Source organism: Poecile atricapillus, chromosome 16, assembly GCF_030490865.1.
Source record: "Poecile atricapillus isolate bPoeAtr1 chromosome 16, bPoeAtr1.hap1, whole genome shotgun sequence".
NCBI lineage: Eukaryota > Metazoa > Chordata > Aves > Passeriformes > Paridae > Poecile > Poecile atricapillus.
In genome coordinates, this window is record NC_081264.1 from 11,898,334 (window position 1) to 11,914,863 (window position 16,530).

Sequence of the window (16,530 nt, forward strand, 5' to 3'; positions counted from 1 at the left end):
AGCTCGGCTGAGGGGACGCGAGAGGCTTTGCCCGTGGGAGATCACAGCTCTTGCACAAGAGAACTTTCCATTCCTGTGACTCCAGCACCAGCCCAGACACATGTGCTATGGAAAAACAACTTGAGAACTCACAGCAGGAGAACACACACTGCTTCACTGCTATAAAACAACCTTGTTCCTATCTTCACAACATTCAACCACCATTCCCAAAACCCATCCCTTCAAGATTCCCAGCTTTCAATCATTTATTGCTAATGCCAATGTGTGCATTTATTGCTAATGCCAATGTGTACATTTATTTTGCTTTGCAAAAAAGTAAGCCAGAGCTGGAGCCATTCCTGCTGGAGGAAAAGCAACCCTTGGAGAACAGTTGCAGGCCACAGCTACATGGCAGCTCTGCAGCTAAAATTACCATGGCATGTGTCAAATACAGACTTAGGACTTGCAGTGACACAAGCTGGCTCCAGGATACTCATATTAGACATCAGACATTTCAGTCTGCATTAACATCAATCTACACTTAATAATACCTGCTGTTACCTCTAGCACAGAACATTGGAGGGAAACAACATAGGCAAGAAAAGGACAAGGCACAAGCCTGTAACAGTGAAAAGTCCTCTTAATATCTCCATCCTCAATTATAAAATATCCTGAGTTGGAAGGGACCCACAAGGATCGTCAAGTCAATTCCTGAACCCAAGAATCTTTATTAGACACTGTTTTAAAAATATATATATTATTTAATATTTACTTAAAAGTTGGAGTCACTGCAGCCTAGAGCAGCTCTTCAAACACATTTCTGCTACAGGCACTACCCAGGTGTTTATGCATTTGCAGACAGACAGAACCATTGTCCCAGCACAGCAGTGAGGGCCCAGCCCTCACCACTGGAGGACAGCACTTCCATCAGGCTATGCTCAAGAGCTGGTGGTAATTCTCCATATGCCACAGGATACAATGCAAAGTCCTCTTCAAGACAACCTGTATCTCAAAATTCATCTCTTTTTTTTTTTTTTTTTCTCTTTTAAACCAGTAACTGAACTCTGTCCACAGTGCCCTCAGAAGAGGAAAAAGGCCTGTAATAGCTGACTTCAGATATGATAAGGTTGAGGAACCAACCATTGAGGGACCATGACTCAGTGTTGCTGTGCTGAAGAGCAGTCCATGGCCTGTCCCACGCAGCAGCTTCAGCCACCTCAGCTTCCATTCATTCAGGCTCGTCTCTGTGCTCGCTCGTTCTGTTCAAAATTAAAGTTGAGAAGGTGACTGAAGATGCCCCTGTCTCAGAGTCACACAGAAGGGACTTCAGGGAGGAATAGGACAATTTAATAATCCTTTCTGTCCCAGTTCTCAAACATTTCTAGTCTACAACTCAAAATCATAATTTTTCAGGGCCAGGTATTTATAAGTTCTCAGATTAGAGAGCAGAACACTTGCCCAAATCATGCAGCACAAAGTCTATTAAGGATCCCTAGTCCACCCATCTGGCAAGGTAAGTGCTACCCTGCTTTTGTCTCACAGCTCTCAACTTCACACTGCTGTACAAAAAAGGGCCTGAAGATATCTGTACATAAAGTCTTAAACTCTGTAATGACAAAAGGTTTAATCTCTGCATTTTGCTTGCAGTCCTCTGGGTAGCTGTCAATACCCCAGCTACAGAGGTAGTAAAAAGAAGGGCAGAATAGAAAAAAACCCACCAAAAATCAGAATTGTTTTGGTTGAAAAAGACCCTTAAGACCATTGAATCCAACCATTTACTTCCAAACCTACCACTAAATCACTTCCCCAACACCTGCACATCTTTCAGACCCCTCCAGGAACGCTGCCTGACTTTGACAGAAAATCTCTTTCTCCCCTCCCCACCCTTTCTGAGTATTCCATAACGATGCACCCACAAATGTTGCCTTCACACTGAATTGTACTGTCTCAGACAAAGGAAAGGATCCTGGACACTAATACTTGTGCTAAGCATGAACTGAAATAAAAAAATCAAACTGCAACTTGTACAGTTTATTTTCTTCCCCATTTCAATTACCTTGACTGTCTTCTCGAGCTTACACAGAGCTCCCTCATATTCCTGCACCAATGGCTTCAATGAGTTGCCTTTCACTGGGTGTTTCTTTATATCCTGGATGCCAGCATCCCTCAACATCTGCAGAAACCGCCGCTCCTGCACAAGACAGACACTGGAGATGAGGCACCCCACTGCCTATCAGCTAGAAAATGAGCACATTTGGGAACATGCTGCTTAGGCAGGAAATAATTGAAGTTTCCAAGCAAAAAGCTCAGCTGACTGGAAAAGGTGGGAAGTTCATGATCCTTATGCTCCTTCTTATCCTTATCAAATGAATCCCACACCAAAGACATACCTGAATTCTAAGGACCAAGCTGAAAGCAACACCTGTTTCTCCTGCACGAGCTGTTCTTCCAACCCTGAAAACAGAAAGTAGCTTCAAGTCAGTTTAGCCCCATAGTCACTGTCATTATCAACTCCAAGATTCTGATGCTGACATTCTCCAGTTTTAAGAAAGTCTGATTCCAACTAAGTCAGCTTAGTTTTTAGCTAGAAAACTATTTGCATACTAAAGTAAAAAGAAAAGCTAAAAGCCCTTTTAAGTGCATGTCACCTTTGCTAAATATTTCAAAACAAACCAAGCTCAGACATCTTTGTTTTGTTCCCGTTGTCTTACCGGTGAATGTATGTCCTGATGAACTGTGGTGCATCATAGTTTATCACATAATTCACTCTTTTAACATCAATTCCTCGGGCTGTGGCATCTGTGCTGATTAACCTGTTTGTAAATATATATATATAGTCATTTTCAGGTAACATCTCAAGCACTACAGACAAAAATAAAACACAAGTGAACACAGCACAACTCTGGCTAGTCTCTGTTCAAACTGGACAGTCAACCTCTGCCTCTAAGCCTGGCAGCACCACTGCAAGTCACTCCTAATTGCCACTGGCCTTATTAGCTGCTCACAGACCTCCAAGTATCACTACAGGCTTGTCACCCTCTGCTGAACATGAGAAGTTACTGGGTGTTTCCAGGTTCTCCAAGCATGCCAGATGCCTCCCAGCTCACTGGAGCTCACAAATCTCTAAGGAATCTGAGCATTCCATACAAGCATGGAACACAAATAGTCAGGTAAGGAATTCCAGTAGTCAAGGAGGAATTTATACACCAGGTTTGGACAAAGAGAACACCCAGAAAATAAGTATTTTCCTTTTCCTCAGAGACATTCTACAGATACGATCTCGTATTGCTACCAAAACCACAATGCAAATCAAACACATGGAGAGAAGTAGATCTGTATGCCAGTCTGAGCAGGGATTGCTTCAGTAGGAAGCTCTAACAATAAATACAGTTTCAGCACCAACATCCATTTCTGCCCTAGCAAGTACCAGATGCCCAGCACAAACATTAAACTCCAGATTTGCAAACCTCTGTGTTTTGGGCACGCATTTGTATTTATTGCTTGTTATGAAACACCACACAGAAATTCAGACTGCAGCTAGATTGGAACAGGCTGAGTTACATGAAGGATAAACAATTCAAAGACACAAGTCCAAGTCTCACGCCCATTCTGCAACAGACTCCTGCATACTCCATTTTAGAGGACCCCATGTAACTGTGTCCTAGTTCTGTTTAGCTTTTTACACTGCAAACAGCCTGTGCTGGAAAACATACAAAAAACTAGTTTAATATGCTCACAGTTGTATTTTTCCTTGTTCAAACTCCTTCATGGTTCTCTTCCTCTCATTTGGAGCTAACCGAGAAGAAAACTCTGCCACCGTGACTCCACCAAAGGCTTGAACCAGCAGGAACAACCTGCAAGTAAACAGGAGAGAAACTGTCACTTCCCTTCCTCTGTAAGATCCCTTGAGAAATACCTGCAACTGTGATCTCATTAATGTTTACCTGTGAGAGGCTTCCCTGGAGTTGGTGAAGCACAACACGCGGGTGAATTCCATTTTCAGCATGAAATACAAGAGGAGCAAAGGCTTGGAATTCAGGTCACAAGGCACGTAATATTGCTGTAGACAACAGGGAAGGAGTTCAGAGAGAAATAACTTCTTGCCAAGACTATCTTCCCTGAAACCCACTACCCATCCATGACCTACACAGGCTTGCATGTTTTATAGCTGACTAACAGCAGCACAACCAGAGCCACAATGCCACCCTCTTTAGAAGAAACAGGCTGGCAGGATACAACACCAATGGAGACAGGAGACCTGAGCTGTTCTAATGCTCTTACAGCTCCAGGGCAAGTAACAACATGCACTGCCTTCCTGCCTACAGCCTGGCCTGTATGTACATGTCTAGAAATGAATGTTAGGCATAAGGACAATTGATAGGTGCTACTACATTATTATGACTTCCTAGTTCCACTCTGCATTGCTGCTAAACTTAATTCCACATTAAGAGAGATAATTACAATAATAATCGAGTCTTAACCAAATGAACATTAAGTAATGAGAAAACAGATGTGTAAAGATACAGCTCTCTGGGTCATATATACTCCCAAAGCCACTTTTGCAAGGAAACACAGGAAAGACATATTTGTTTTAGGGTGAAACCACAACTAGACAGTCCCGAATTAAACACATCTTCAATTATAACTTATTCAAAAGAATTCACATCATACCGATAGACCCTCAGGGAGAGTGTATTTATTATTAGTATCTTGTTCAGTTTCTGTTCCATCTCCATTTTTCTCAGAATACACAGATGTGAAGAGACGAGGCTGGAATAAATCCAGCTGCTGCAATTTCTCTGGGTCCTGGGTCAGTGTGGCTGAAAACAGCAGTTTCTGTAAGGGTATCTGAGGAGAGCAGGAACTGAAAGAAACAGCACACAGAAACTGGGCTTTGAGGATGGGGCAAAGCAGTTTCACCCCAAGTGCCTTCACATGATATAATGGATGCAATGAATGCTCTCTGATGCTCTTTTCCTGCCCTGGGCCCTTCCTGTAGGTTCTTTTCCACCCTTGTTTTATGGTGGAGTTCACAGACAGAACTGATGAGCTTTCTCAGTCAAGTGCACAACCCCAATCCATTTCTCCTGCTCAAGTCCCTGCACCCTGGTTACCCATGTCCTCATTCTAGTCATGTTCTTCCTTGGCCATGCATCTCAGTTTCTGGCATCTCTGCCATTGCTGTACAAAAACAGCAGCTGCAGATAGTTAATTGCAAGAGTTTTCCTCCAAATCCATTACTCAGCTTTACCAGAAGGCATTACTATAGTTACTGTGCAAATGGATCACAGATTTGCAGTATTTGTGCATTCTTTTGATGCTCCTTTAGTCTAAATAAGGAAAGCCTGGAGAATACAATACTTAGTCTGAAGGACATCCTCTGGCATCACCTGTTCACTGCCCTGTTCTCTTCTGAGACATTTCTCAGAGGAATCAAGCTTTGAGAGTGTGTGTGTGGCAGCGTACAGTGGAGCAGGGCAGTGACATCCAGGTGCTGCTGTCCATCCTATCACTTCAAAGAAATGCACTCTGCAACTTACCTGGCTGCTGTTACAGGCCCTGGTTTGGTTCTTTGAAAAAGCATGTTGGAGCCAGAGTCATTTTCTCCTCGGAATGCAGCTTTGACAATTTGGTTCAGACAGTTCTGGTGCATGTCATCAATCATACGGTCAGCTTCATCCACAATCTGAAATCACAAGGATGAAAACCACCACTTGTTAAATACTGGGAGCTTTTATTTTCCTTTGTATCTGTAACCAGTGAGCCAGAACATATGATAATGGAAGCTTCTAGTCAACAGAACTGCATTCCTTGCCCATCCTTACTCCAAGTTTGCAAGAGCCTAAGAGAGAAGGGGAAGTGGGCGGATGCTTGGGTGTCACGAGTTGGAACCAAACATCTCATCTTGTGACTGCTCCCTGCACAATCTGGAGTGCAGACAGGCCCACACAACAGTTCCAGCAGAGAGGTATTTATGTTCCACACAAGAAGCAAGCAGGAATTGCTGCTGTAGCAGGCACTGCACTCAGATGGGAGAGCTGTGGAGGTGACTCACCAGGAAGCGAAGCTGTGTCAGGCTGAAGCCCGGGGTCTGGTTAATGTGATCCGTGAGCCTCCCTGGTGTTGCCACGACAATGTCAGCCAGGCTGCAATAGCCTGTCACTCTGAAAGGACAAGCAGCCCATCACTAAGTCTCTCTTCACAACAAAGCCTGTAGCAGAGACCTTAAGTAGGAGAACTTAAGGTTTTCCTACCATTCAATTAACTGAGGAATAACAAAATTCACATATGGACTTGACACTGGGGAGCATGCAGGGGCAGTGGTGGACACTGAACAGTCTCCACTGTGCTGTCTTATTTTAAACAGAAAGTGTCATTCCTCATTGCTCTTCAAAAAAGTTTAATTGCAGCAAACTCCCACACAGTCATATGTACCCGTGGGCACAAGGTAAACGTTTGCATTCTGAGCATTTGCTGGTGAAGAGCCCCAAAAATCTAGTAAAACATTATTATGACAAAATGAGGGTAGTAACAAGCACTGTGACAAAGACAGAACCACCAGAGTCCAACATATAAAATCATTACCCAAAATCATGATAACACGGTGCTGTGCTGCAATAATCTGTATCTTGACCCCACCTTAATGAGATTAATTAGCTGGCAATCTCCATAAACTTTGTCAAAATACCTTTTAACCTACTTTTTCTGGACAAGCATCTCCTGTTCCTTTGCAAAAGATTTCTGGCCAGTAATCAAAACGACCTTCAGACCTGTCCCGTCAGTGTACACGTTGAACACTTTACTCACCTGCAAAGAGATGGGTTTTGTCAGCTGCCACAGAATCAGCTGCAGTAAATACTTTCCATTGCATGAACAGCATCAAACCCACTGGCAGGTCTTCAGTCTGCTTCACAGAACAGCCAAGTATTGGCTGCACCAGCCTGTCCCTCAGCCCAGCTCTGCTCAGAGCCGGTGAGGAGCCACATACCTGCTGTGCCAGTTCTTTGGTGGGCAGAACAACCAGAGCTCGTACGTGGCAAACCACTCGATCTAACAGAACCTGCCAAAATAAAGGCCAAGTGAGTCCCTGAAAGAACAGGGGAGAGCAGAGTTCTTGAGCCTAATCTAGCAAGAGAAGATGGGCTTGACACATTCTCACAGTTTTATGTTTCCATTTTTCTCCCTCCACTCTTCCAACTCCTCACGCTGTGCCTGCTGTCTGGAAAAGGAGTGGGATGCTGACAGAAGCTCCCTCAGACAGCTCTGAGCTGAAAATCTGATGCCTTATGTCCACAGATGCCTTGGCTTTTTGACCTACTTTTGAGTTCAGGTTTTGCTTGAACAAAAGCAATGCCAGCATTTCCCCTAGAGACACTTCCCTGAGGATAAACTCACCTGTACAATGGGTATGACAAAAGACAGGGTCTTCCCACTGCCTGTGGGTGCTGAGACACAGATGTCCTTGGGGCGGTATCCCCCCCGCCCCATCAGGTACCCATTGGAGGCACTCTGGAGAATGGCAGGAATCACCTCTGCCTGGACTGAGCAAAACCAGAAATAAACACAAACTGTATGCTTAATGAACTCACCAGTAACTGAAAATGTTATAGAAAAGCATTTTTGAAGTTAGAAAATGTGTGCTGGCTTCCCAACATAACCCTGACAAGCCTCTGACACAGCCTAAGTCTCCAGGCTCAGTGGGACTAAGGCCACCCTCTATCCTTGTCCTCGCATCCAGCTGTCCTTTAATCGATTTAAGAGCCAACATTTATTGTACTTATCTGCAAAACTGGCAAAATACCAGAAAATAAAAAGATTTCTTCTTTTTCTCTGGGTATTTTTCTGGTGCTTTAATGAGCTGAATGAGTTCCCAGAAAGCTCTGATCAGCAGCAGGTGGAAAATCAGGAGCTAAAACACAAGCTTCCACAAGGAGGAAGACTGTGAGGACCCAAGTAAGACTTCCCTCTTTGGGCAGCTCTGAGCCATTACTCCAGGCTGTCTTTATGAGTAGGCAACAGACTTTTACTCAGCCTAGACAAAACTTTGAGAAAGGAAGGTTAAATCTGCTGCAATCACTTTCATGCTTTACATTTCACCCTGTATTTTACTTCACTGCCTACATAAAATATACAGCACCAGACTGCAGGAACTCTGTAAACCCCTTTGGAAAGAAACAAAAGCACTATCAAGGCACCTGGAAAAAAGGACTCTATTCCATTCATTTGCAGCTTTTTCAGCAGCCGGGGATGGATTCCTGGGACGTCTCTGACTGGACACAGATTATCTTTGATGCGTTTCTGCACCCGTTTGGGTTGAGCAAGCCACTGTGGTAAGAAGGGCTGGACCTGAGGTGAGGGAAAAGAGAGTATGGCAATACCATATGGAAAATGAAGAATGTAAGAAGCATTCTTTTCCTAACCATCATCAAAATTCAGTCAAGCTGGTTACCTTCTGCACTGGCTTTTCCTCGTAGTCTCCCAGAATCATCATACTGGAGGGTGGACAATTTGCCTCTTCCCCTGAGGCTACTAAGGGCACCTCCTCCTTTGTAGTTTGATTTCCTTCAGATTTTTCACTGCTCTCTTTCTTCCCTGTTTCATCTCCTTGTTCTTCCTCATCTGTCTTCCTCCTTTTATTAGACTTGTTTTTAAAGTTGTTTTTGTTTTCCTGTTGTTTGACGTATTCTTCAGAATCTGGAATTTGGGTAACAGCAATACAATGCTACAGATCAGAGCATACCACAGAAAAGGGATGTGGCAATATTACAACACAGGACTTAAGCAACAACTTCCAAGCTCTTTTTTCCTAAGTCCAAGTGCAGAAGTCAAACATTGCTTTGTTGGTATAGATGCAATAAGACTGAGGTGATGTGACATGCTTCCCTCCTCCCCTTACACTAAACTGATCCTCAAAGTTTGCAATACAGGGCCTTTCCTTAAAACAAAAAGAAATTTGCAACGTATTAAGGAGATGAAAACAAAATCAAGTAAACTGGGAAAGGTACTCAAAGGGAAACTCGTGTCCCATTTTCTGTGGAAACAGTCAACCACAGTGAACTGAAATCCTACAGCCTCACTTTACCCTTACCTGCTTCAGTCCTGTCTCGCTGCACTTTCGATTTCCTTCTATTTGCTTTCTTCTTCTTCGTGGGGCTGCTGCCATCTGCTGCCTCCTCAGTACCAGCCCTTTCCTCCGAAGAGCTGCGGGGCTGTTGTTTTGTCTTTAGCTTCTTCTGTCTATGAGCACTGGGCTGCTCCTCACTGTCCCTCTTCCTCTTTCCCTTCCCTTCGCCGGGCTCCCCGCCGGGGCTCAGCCCCTCGCCCCCCGGGCCTTCCCTTCCCTGGGGCTGCGCCTCTCGCTGCTTCTTCAGCTGCCGGGCCCTCGCCTGCTGCTGCAGCCGCTCCAGCAGCACCCGCGCCCGGTCCTCAGCCTCCTCCTCCTCCTCCTCCCGCTCGTCCTCCGCGCCGTACCTGGAACAGCCCACACCAACCTGCTCAGGCACCACCGCCCGCACAGACCTCCGGACACACACCCCGGCCAGCCCGCGGCTGAGGCAGCCGGAACAGGGGCAGGGAACGGGAGCGGGAGGGGAACAGGAGCAGGAGCGGGGAGCGGGAGCGGGGAACGAGAGCGGGGAACGGGAGGGGAACAGGAGCGGGGAGCGGGAGCAGGAGCGGGGAAAGGGAGCAGGGAGTAGGAGCAGGGAGCAGGGAGCGGGAGCAGGAGCAGGGAACGGGAGCAGGGAGTAGGAGCAGGGAGCGGGAGCGGGGCCGTGCCCGCGGTACCTGCGGATGCAGAACAGCGCCATGGCCACGCCGCGCCGCGCGGGGATGACGTCATCATGCATCGCCGGAGAAACCTCCGGAAGGCGCGGGGCGGGTGCGCCCCCTGCCGGCCGGGGTGGGGAAACCCCGTGAGGGGAGAGGCGGGAACCCAGCCCGGGAGCGCCGGTGAGGGACAGCGGAGCATCGGTGAGGGACAGAGCACAGCTCCAGTGAGGGACAGCACAGCTCCAGTGAGGGACAGCACAGCTCCAGTGAGGGACAGGGCACAGCACAGCTCCAGTGAGGGACAGAGCACAGCACAGCTCCAGTGAGGGACAGCACAGCTCCAGTGAGGGACAGAGCACAGCTCCAGTGAGGGACAGAGCACAGCTCCAGTGAGGGACAGAGCACAGCTCCAGTGAGGGACAGAGCACAGCACAGCTCCAGTGAGGGACAGCGGAGCATCGGTGAGGGACAGAGCACAGCTCCAGTGAGGGACAGCACAGCTCCAGTGAGGGACAGCACAGCACAGCTCCAGTGAGGGACAGAGCACAGCTCCAGTGAGGGACAGCACAGCTCCAGTGAGAGACATAGCACAGCACAGCTCCAGTGAGGGACAGCACAGCACAGCTCCAGTGAGGGACAGAGCACAGCTCCAGTGAGGGACAGCACAGCTCCAGTGAGAGACAGAGCACAGCACAGCTCCAGTGAGGGACAGCACAGCACAGCTCCAGTGAGGGACAGCACAGCACAGCTCCAGTGAGGGACAGCGGAGCATCGGTGAGGGACAGAACACAGCTCCAGTGAGGGACAGTGGAGCAGCAGTGAGGGACAGAGCACAGCACAGCTCCAGTGAGGGACAGAGCACAGCTCCAGTGAGGGACAGAGCACAGCTCCAGTGAGGGACAGAGCACAGCACAGCTCCAGTGAGGGACAGCGGAGCATCGGTGAGGGACAGAGCACAGCTCCAGTGAGGGACAGCACAGCTCCAGTGAGGGACAGCACAGCACAGCTCCAGTGAGGGACAGAGCACAGCTCCAGTGAGGGACAGAGCACAGCTCCAGTGAGGGACAGCACAGCACAGCTCCAGTGAGGGACAGCACAGCTCCAGTGAGAGACATAGCACAGCACAGCTCCAGTGAGGGACAGCACAGCACAGCTCCAGTGAGGGACAGAGCACAGCTCCAGTGAGGGACAGCACAGCTCCAGTGAGGGACAGCACAGCTCCAGTGAGAGACAGAGCACAGCTCCAGTGAGGGACAGCACAGCTCCAGTGAGAGACAGAGCACAGCACAGCTCCAGTGAGGGACAGCACAGCACAGCTCCAGTGAGGGACAGCACAGCACAGCTCCAGTGAGGGACAGCGGAGCATCGGTGAGGGACAGAACACAGCTCCAGTGAGGGACAGTGGAGCAGCAGTGAGGGACAGAGCACAGCACAGCTCCAGTGAGGGACAGAGCACAGCGCCAGTGAGGGACAGAGCACAGCGCCCGTGAGGGACAGGCTGGCACAGCACAGCTCCAGTGTGCGACAGGGCACACACAACACCAGTGAGGGACAGCACAGCACCACGAGGGACAGGGCACAGCTCCAGTGTGGGACAGGCTGGGACAGCACCAGTGAGGGACAGCACAGCACCACAAGGGACAGAGCACAGCTCCAGTGAGGGACAGAGCACAGCTCCAGTGAGGGACAGAGCACAGCTCCAGTGAGGGACAGAGCACAGCTCCAGTGAGGGACAGAGCACAGCTCCAGTGAGGGACAGGCTGGCAGAGCACGCTGAAGCTCCCCACACTGCTGCAGGCCCTACGGAGCTCCCACAGCACTGAGGGCCATCCCTGCTGCCTGGAACGGGCAGTGTCAGCAATGTGGATAACAGCATTTCCCCTCAGCGAGGAAAAGCTCTCCTTCCTTGCTCATTTGGTCACACACAGGTGGCACATCCTCAGAGGAAAGCTGCCCTGAAGCAGCAAGGACAGGGCTGGTCCAAGGACTGCAGCAATAAGAGACACAGTCCAAAAACAAACCTGGATCAGCAACCCTGGTCAGCAGCCCTGAACCTACAGCAAGGTAAAAATCACTGGAGTGCTGTCAGAAGCCAGCCCCAGGGACCACCACCACAGTGTGAAATAAAGTGTCTAAGAAACACGGGCAAACCCAAAATATTCCTTTTGTTTGCTTTAGGATCAGAGCAAAATATGTTAGCAATTGTGCAACTGCATCCCCAACCAGCCAAAGCCTACACCACACAGCTTACTTCTAAATCTTTATTTGTTTTCTACACAGAGAAAACAGAGGAATGTTGAAGCAGCAATATTTAAACACACTAGCAAGGAGCCATCAATCTGTGAGAGTGCACAGAGTGCAACACGGGGCCATTTGTGCCGTGGTCTCTGCTACAGGGCAGGGTGAGGGGAGGTCCAGGAACAGCCTCTTCAGACAGACAGCAGAGCTCTACGCAAAGGTGGAGCCGTTCCAGCCCACGTTGGCAGCATTCATGTCGAAGTAGTTGATGTAGACCCTGCAGAAGGAGGAAATAATGACCTTATTAACTCATTTATGTAAGTCATGACAACACAACAGGGGAGAGTGCTTCCCATTCTTCTGCCTGAAAAAACATCAAGCTTCATTTTTACCATAAATCTGGTGGAGCCTTCAAACAGCCAGTATTTCTCAGTCCTCAAAATTGTACTTTTTCTGTTTTAAAACTCAAATTCTTCTGCAGTCAGGGACTGTCCAGACACCAGAGAGCTTTTGTTTAGCAGCCTGTCAAGGATTTCCAGAGATCAACCCTTTTTGTTTCTGAGCAATGCTCAGTTCCTCACACATGTCACACAGACTGGCAGCCTTGCAGAGTTAAGCAGGCCCTCAAAGCCAGGCTCTGCAGGTCTCCCTTCAACCCTCACAGCACCAGGTTCTTCCCATCCTTCACAGCTGCACACAGACACTCTCCCAAACTCTGCAGCCTGCAAGGGAGCTGCTCACAGCCTGCTGGCTTCTGCTTTTGTCTCTCATCTCCAGCCTGTTACTGCTCCTTGCTTGTGCTTTCAGCCTTGTTTCCCCAGAGATGAGACATCACACCTCAAAGGAAAAGACACACTGGACAACTTGTCAGTGCTCTGGTGTTTTTCCCTACTCTCAGAGCAGAAAGCCATTGAACAGAGGACACTGCAGGGAAAGAGGCACCAAATTCTCCTGTGGACGTGAAAGTGCTGCAAGCAATCACTTGGTATTTTCCAAAACACATGGACTTCTTCTTGGCTTTTTAATTTTTTAAATAGACTTTTCAAAGCAGTTTCAGAAAGCCAGACAAATATGGTTAAACTGTGTCCCAGCCTTACCTGTCTGCAGATACGTGCAAGTGCTTTGAGATCAGATCACACAGCATCTTGGTGTAGGTCTTGTTCTGCTGCCCTCCTATTTTGCCGATGCTGTAGAGGCTGCAGAGCGCGCAGGGATCAGTGGAGCCCCCAAAGGACATCATCTGGTCAGGTATGATGTGCACAGCTATGTACTGCGGGAGGGAAACACTCCATTACAGGCTGTCTGAACTGCCCTCTCCCGACGAAAATTTGCTTTAGGTACCAACTCTAAGCAGAGCAGTTGTATTGGGGTCAGGCAGCTCTTCAGTGCTGGCCTCTGCGCACTTCCCAGGCCCAGGGGAGGCCCAGGACCGGCAGCTCCCGGGGTGGGGGGAATGGCCTTGGGGGCTGCGGGAACTCTCGGCCCGGCTCTCAGCTTTAGGAACGCGGTTATGGTGCACAAAGCCGCCGGCGAGCCAGGCACTCCTGCCCGCCACAGCCTCGCCACCGCGCGGGGCGGAGCGAGAGAAGGGCCCAAAACCTGTGCATGCGTGCCGGAGCTCACATCCCCAAATCACGGAGCGAGACGCGGGGCCTGCCGGAGAGCCGGGCACAGATTCGGTCTTATGGGGCTCGGCTCCTGGGGCGCTGCGGTGGCTGAGCAGCCGGGAGCCGCCCGGAGCGCTCGGTCTGTCCGAGCCTCTGCGCAGCTCCACCGCTCGAATCGCGACCGCCGGCACAGGCGCAGCACATTCCCGGCTACGTGAGCGCCGCGCTCCCGCAGGCCCGGCTGCTGCTCCAGGCAGGGGCCGCGCATAGGGAGGCCGGGCACCGCGGGTGCAGCGGGCACAAGCTCCTTCCCCCGGGGCGGCCGCGCTGTGCCGCAGCTGCTCCCTCGCTGGCCGCTCCCGCCCGCCGCAGCGGAGGGAGCGGAGATGGCGCAGGGCCGCCCCTCCCGCCGGGCACGTGCTCCCGGCCCCGCCGCCCGCCCTCACCTGCGCGGGCTTGCCAGTGGCCTTGGCCAGCTGCTGGGTGAGGTCGCCCAACAGGCTGTCGGGCACGGCGTCCTTGCAGACATTGGTGTAGATGGCGAACATGGGCATGGTGGCGGCGGCGGGGGCGGCGGGGCCGGCGATAGAAGCGTACCCGAGCGGCGGGAGCAGCACAGCGGAGTGGCTGCGGAGGCGTCAGCGGCGCTTTTAGTGCGAGGGGCCGCCCCGGACGTGCAGCGGCCCCGCCCGGCAGGGAGGGCAGGGAGCGGGGCGGGGACACACCACACAGCGGCTCCTGGACGGCCGCAGACGCCTCCGGGGGCAGGCTCCTTCCAGCAGAGCTCTGCCCGCTCCGCCGTTATTCCTTGGCTTTGTTACTGCTTCCGAACATATTTTGAGGGTTTGTTGCAGGCTCCTTCCTGGAGCGGAGTCCGGGCGCGCTGGGTAGCTCACACGTAACCTGGTACCAGCACATGTGATACTACCGCTGTAGCGCTGCCACTGGTTTCTGTGGGACCAGGGCCAGAGAGGGATGTAGGCCTCAGCTTGGCAATTGCGAAAAGGGATACTTACTTGCCCTGGCTCCGAGAATTTTTTTCTTTTGCAAAATTAACAGTTGTAGAGGTTTTGCTTTAACTGTGTACAGCTTTAGCTCGGTGTAGTTAGAAACGTCTGCCTTTGTTGCCATATTAATTATTCTCTAATTTATTTTAGTCAAATTAAAAATTACCTATTGCTCCTCAGCCTCCCCGTTTTCAGATCATATTTTTCTACTGGAAAAGGGCAGAAGTGAATTTTGTTTTGCTTAGGAATGAAGTGGTGCGTGCCTATTGGGAGGCGAGAGGCAGCAGAGGCGAGCGCTGTGCTGGGCTGTGTGATGTGATGCACGTAGGCTGCCAGGGCACGGCTCCCCACCCCTGACTCCTGCTTGTCCCGACGGCGGCAGCGCTGCTCTGCTGCACAAAATGACTCACAGGAAGGCTAAAGAGGATCAGGCCCGGAGCCCTCTCCACCCAGACATTTCACACACGGCAGTCATGCACTGCTGCTGCTGCTAGAAAACCTGCCCATACGTACATGTTACATATGTGAACACTCATGGCTCTGAATGAGGAGTAAGGGAAGGTGCCAGACGGGAATGCATTGGAGTGACACAGGTTATAATGCTGAGAGCTGGAGCACTTCCTACTCTAGTGATTAACAGTGCTTAAGAAAGTGACTAAGAACCGATTAAGTTTCCTCCCTCTGATATCCTCAGCTCCCTGCCATTGCATAGTCACATTTATTCCTCTCACCTTCCTGCCTCCCAGATTTATTGCCTGGAGGTGGGGTGGGAATTCTACCTGTGCAGGGAGAAAAGCTGGAGAGCAATGTCACCACTGGCGTGCTTGTCCTGTGGCCTGCCAGACCTAGAGTGGCAGCCCCTGGCTCTGCTGCCGCACAATCTGCAGTTTCATTCTCTTTTGCCTCCCTGACTAAGAAAAGCTTTCACCAATGCAACTTCCATCTGTTATCCCAACAAAGCATTTTTGTTGTTTGAGGTGTAGGTCTGTATTTAAAAAGTCTGTGGCTGCAAAGCAAAGCTGTGATGGGGACACAAAGAGATATTAACAATAGAGTTCAGAACAGGGGTGTGATAAGGTTTGCTCTTCCAGAAAAAAAATCATAATACACTTAACTATAGAATTTCAGGATACTGAAATACTCAGTCTTTTATTTTACTTTGGAAGCAAATGATCTTATCTGACCAAGGGCTTAAATAATAAATATTTGTATGCAAATCTTCCTTTCATAATTAATTTACCACTTCAGTCCCTAGGAATGGCTTACTGTGGCTTGCTGTGCCTCTGCCTCATTCTGAGCTGTGCTCTAATCTTCACTGTCACTACAAATTGTTCAGTGGATGAAAAGGGGAGGGCACAGCAGCGAACAGTGGTTTTTTCCACTCACTCTGTCTATGCTGAGCCCTGGGAGACTCACAGCACAAGTTTTTCTGCTACTCAGCTAGATATCCCTGTAGTGTTAGGCCTAAAAAGGACCTGGACTGCAATCCATCTCTTTTAATAAGAGTTAATCATGTCTTTGCTCCTTTTGAAGGGATGTCCATCTGCAACATTTGTAGCCACATTTAAAAATCTTGAAACCAAGTCAACATATAGTTATCTCTTCTTGAAATTCGGCACTTAAGCATGGACAGGGCAAAGGCAAAAGAGGTGTTCATCTTCATAAATGACTAAACTTTTTTTGAAAGGAAAGCTTCTGTCCAGGAGTATTTTGAGAATACCGTCCATCTCAACTACAGGCCTTCCCAGAGTAACAAGAAGGTCTCAGTCATGAGATATCTGCTGCATTTTTATTTAGGCAGCAGGCAAGATGTTAAATAGCAGTGGGTAGCAGCAACTAAGTTACCAATGCCTCTTGAATTTGGCAAATGCCAGAAGGTGACTAGAACTGCAGTTCTCAAACCACAGTGAGTGTTCAGGAATAAGTTG

At 49.4% G+C, this 16,530-nt stretch overlaps 2 protein-coding genes across 2 annotated transcripts; both read right to left on the reverse strand.

Annotated features, from left to right (window-relative positions):
• Positions 1-229: 229 nt before the first annotated feature.
• Positions 230-9,804, reverse strand: DDX51 (DEAD-box helicase 51). Its single transcript, XM_058851888.1, has 16 exons — positions 9,766-9,804; positions 9,068-9,450; positions 8,429-8,673; positions 8,175-8,325; positions 7,375-7,520; positions 6,968-7,039; positions 6,680-6,786; positions 6,035-6,143; positions 5,520-5,665; positions 4,651-4,843; positions 3,924-4,039; positions 3,717-3,833; positions 2,691-2,792; positions 2,370-2,433; positions 2,036-2,170; positions 230-1,238 (listed from the first exon to the last, which is right to left on the reverse strand). The coding sequence occupies exons 1-16, from the start codon at positions 9,786-9,788 to the stop codon at positions 1,212-1,214; spliced, it is 2,136 nt and encodes a 711-aa protein (XP_058707871.1). The 5' UTR covers positions 9,789-9,804; the 3' UTR covers positions 230-1,211.
• A 2,193-nt stretch (positions 9,805-11,997) lies between these two features.
• On the reverse strand, positions 11,998-14,272 carry LOC131585610 (macrophage migration inhibitory factor). Its single transcript, XM_058851917.1, has 3 exons — positions 14,042-14,272; positions 13,086-13,258; positions 11,998-12,265 (listed from the first exon to the last, which is right to left on the reverse strand). The coding sequence occupies exons 1-3, from the start codon at positions 14,147-14,149 to the stop codon at positions 12,199-12,201; spliced, it is 348 nt and encodes a 115-aa protein (XP_058707900.1). The 5' UTR covers positions 14,150-14,272; the 3' UTR covers positions 11,998-12,198.
• Between the last annotated feature and the right edge of the window lie 2,258 nt (positions 14,273-16,530).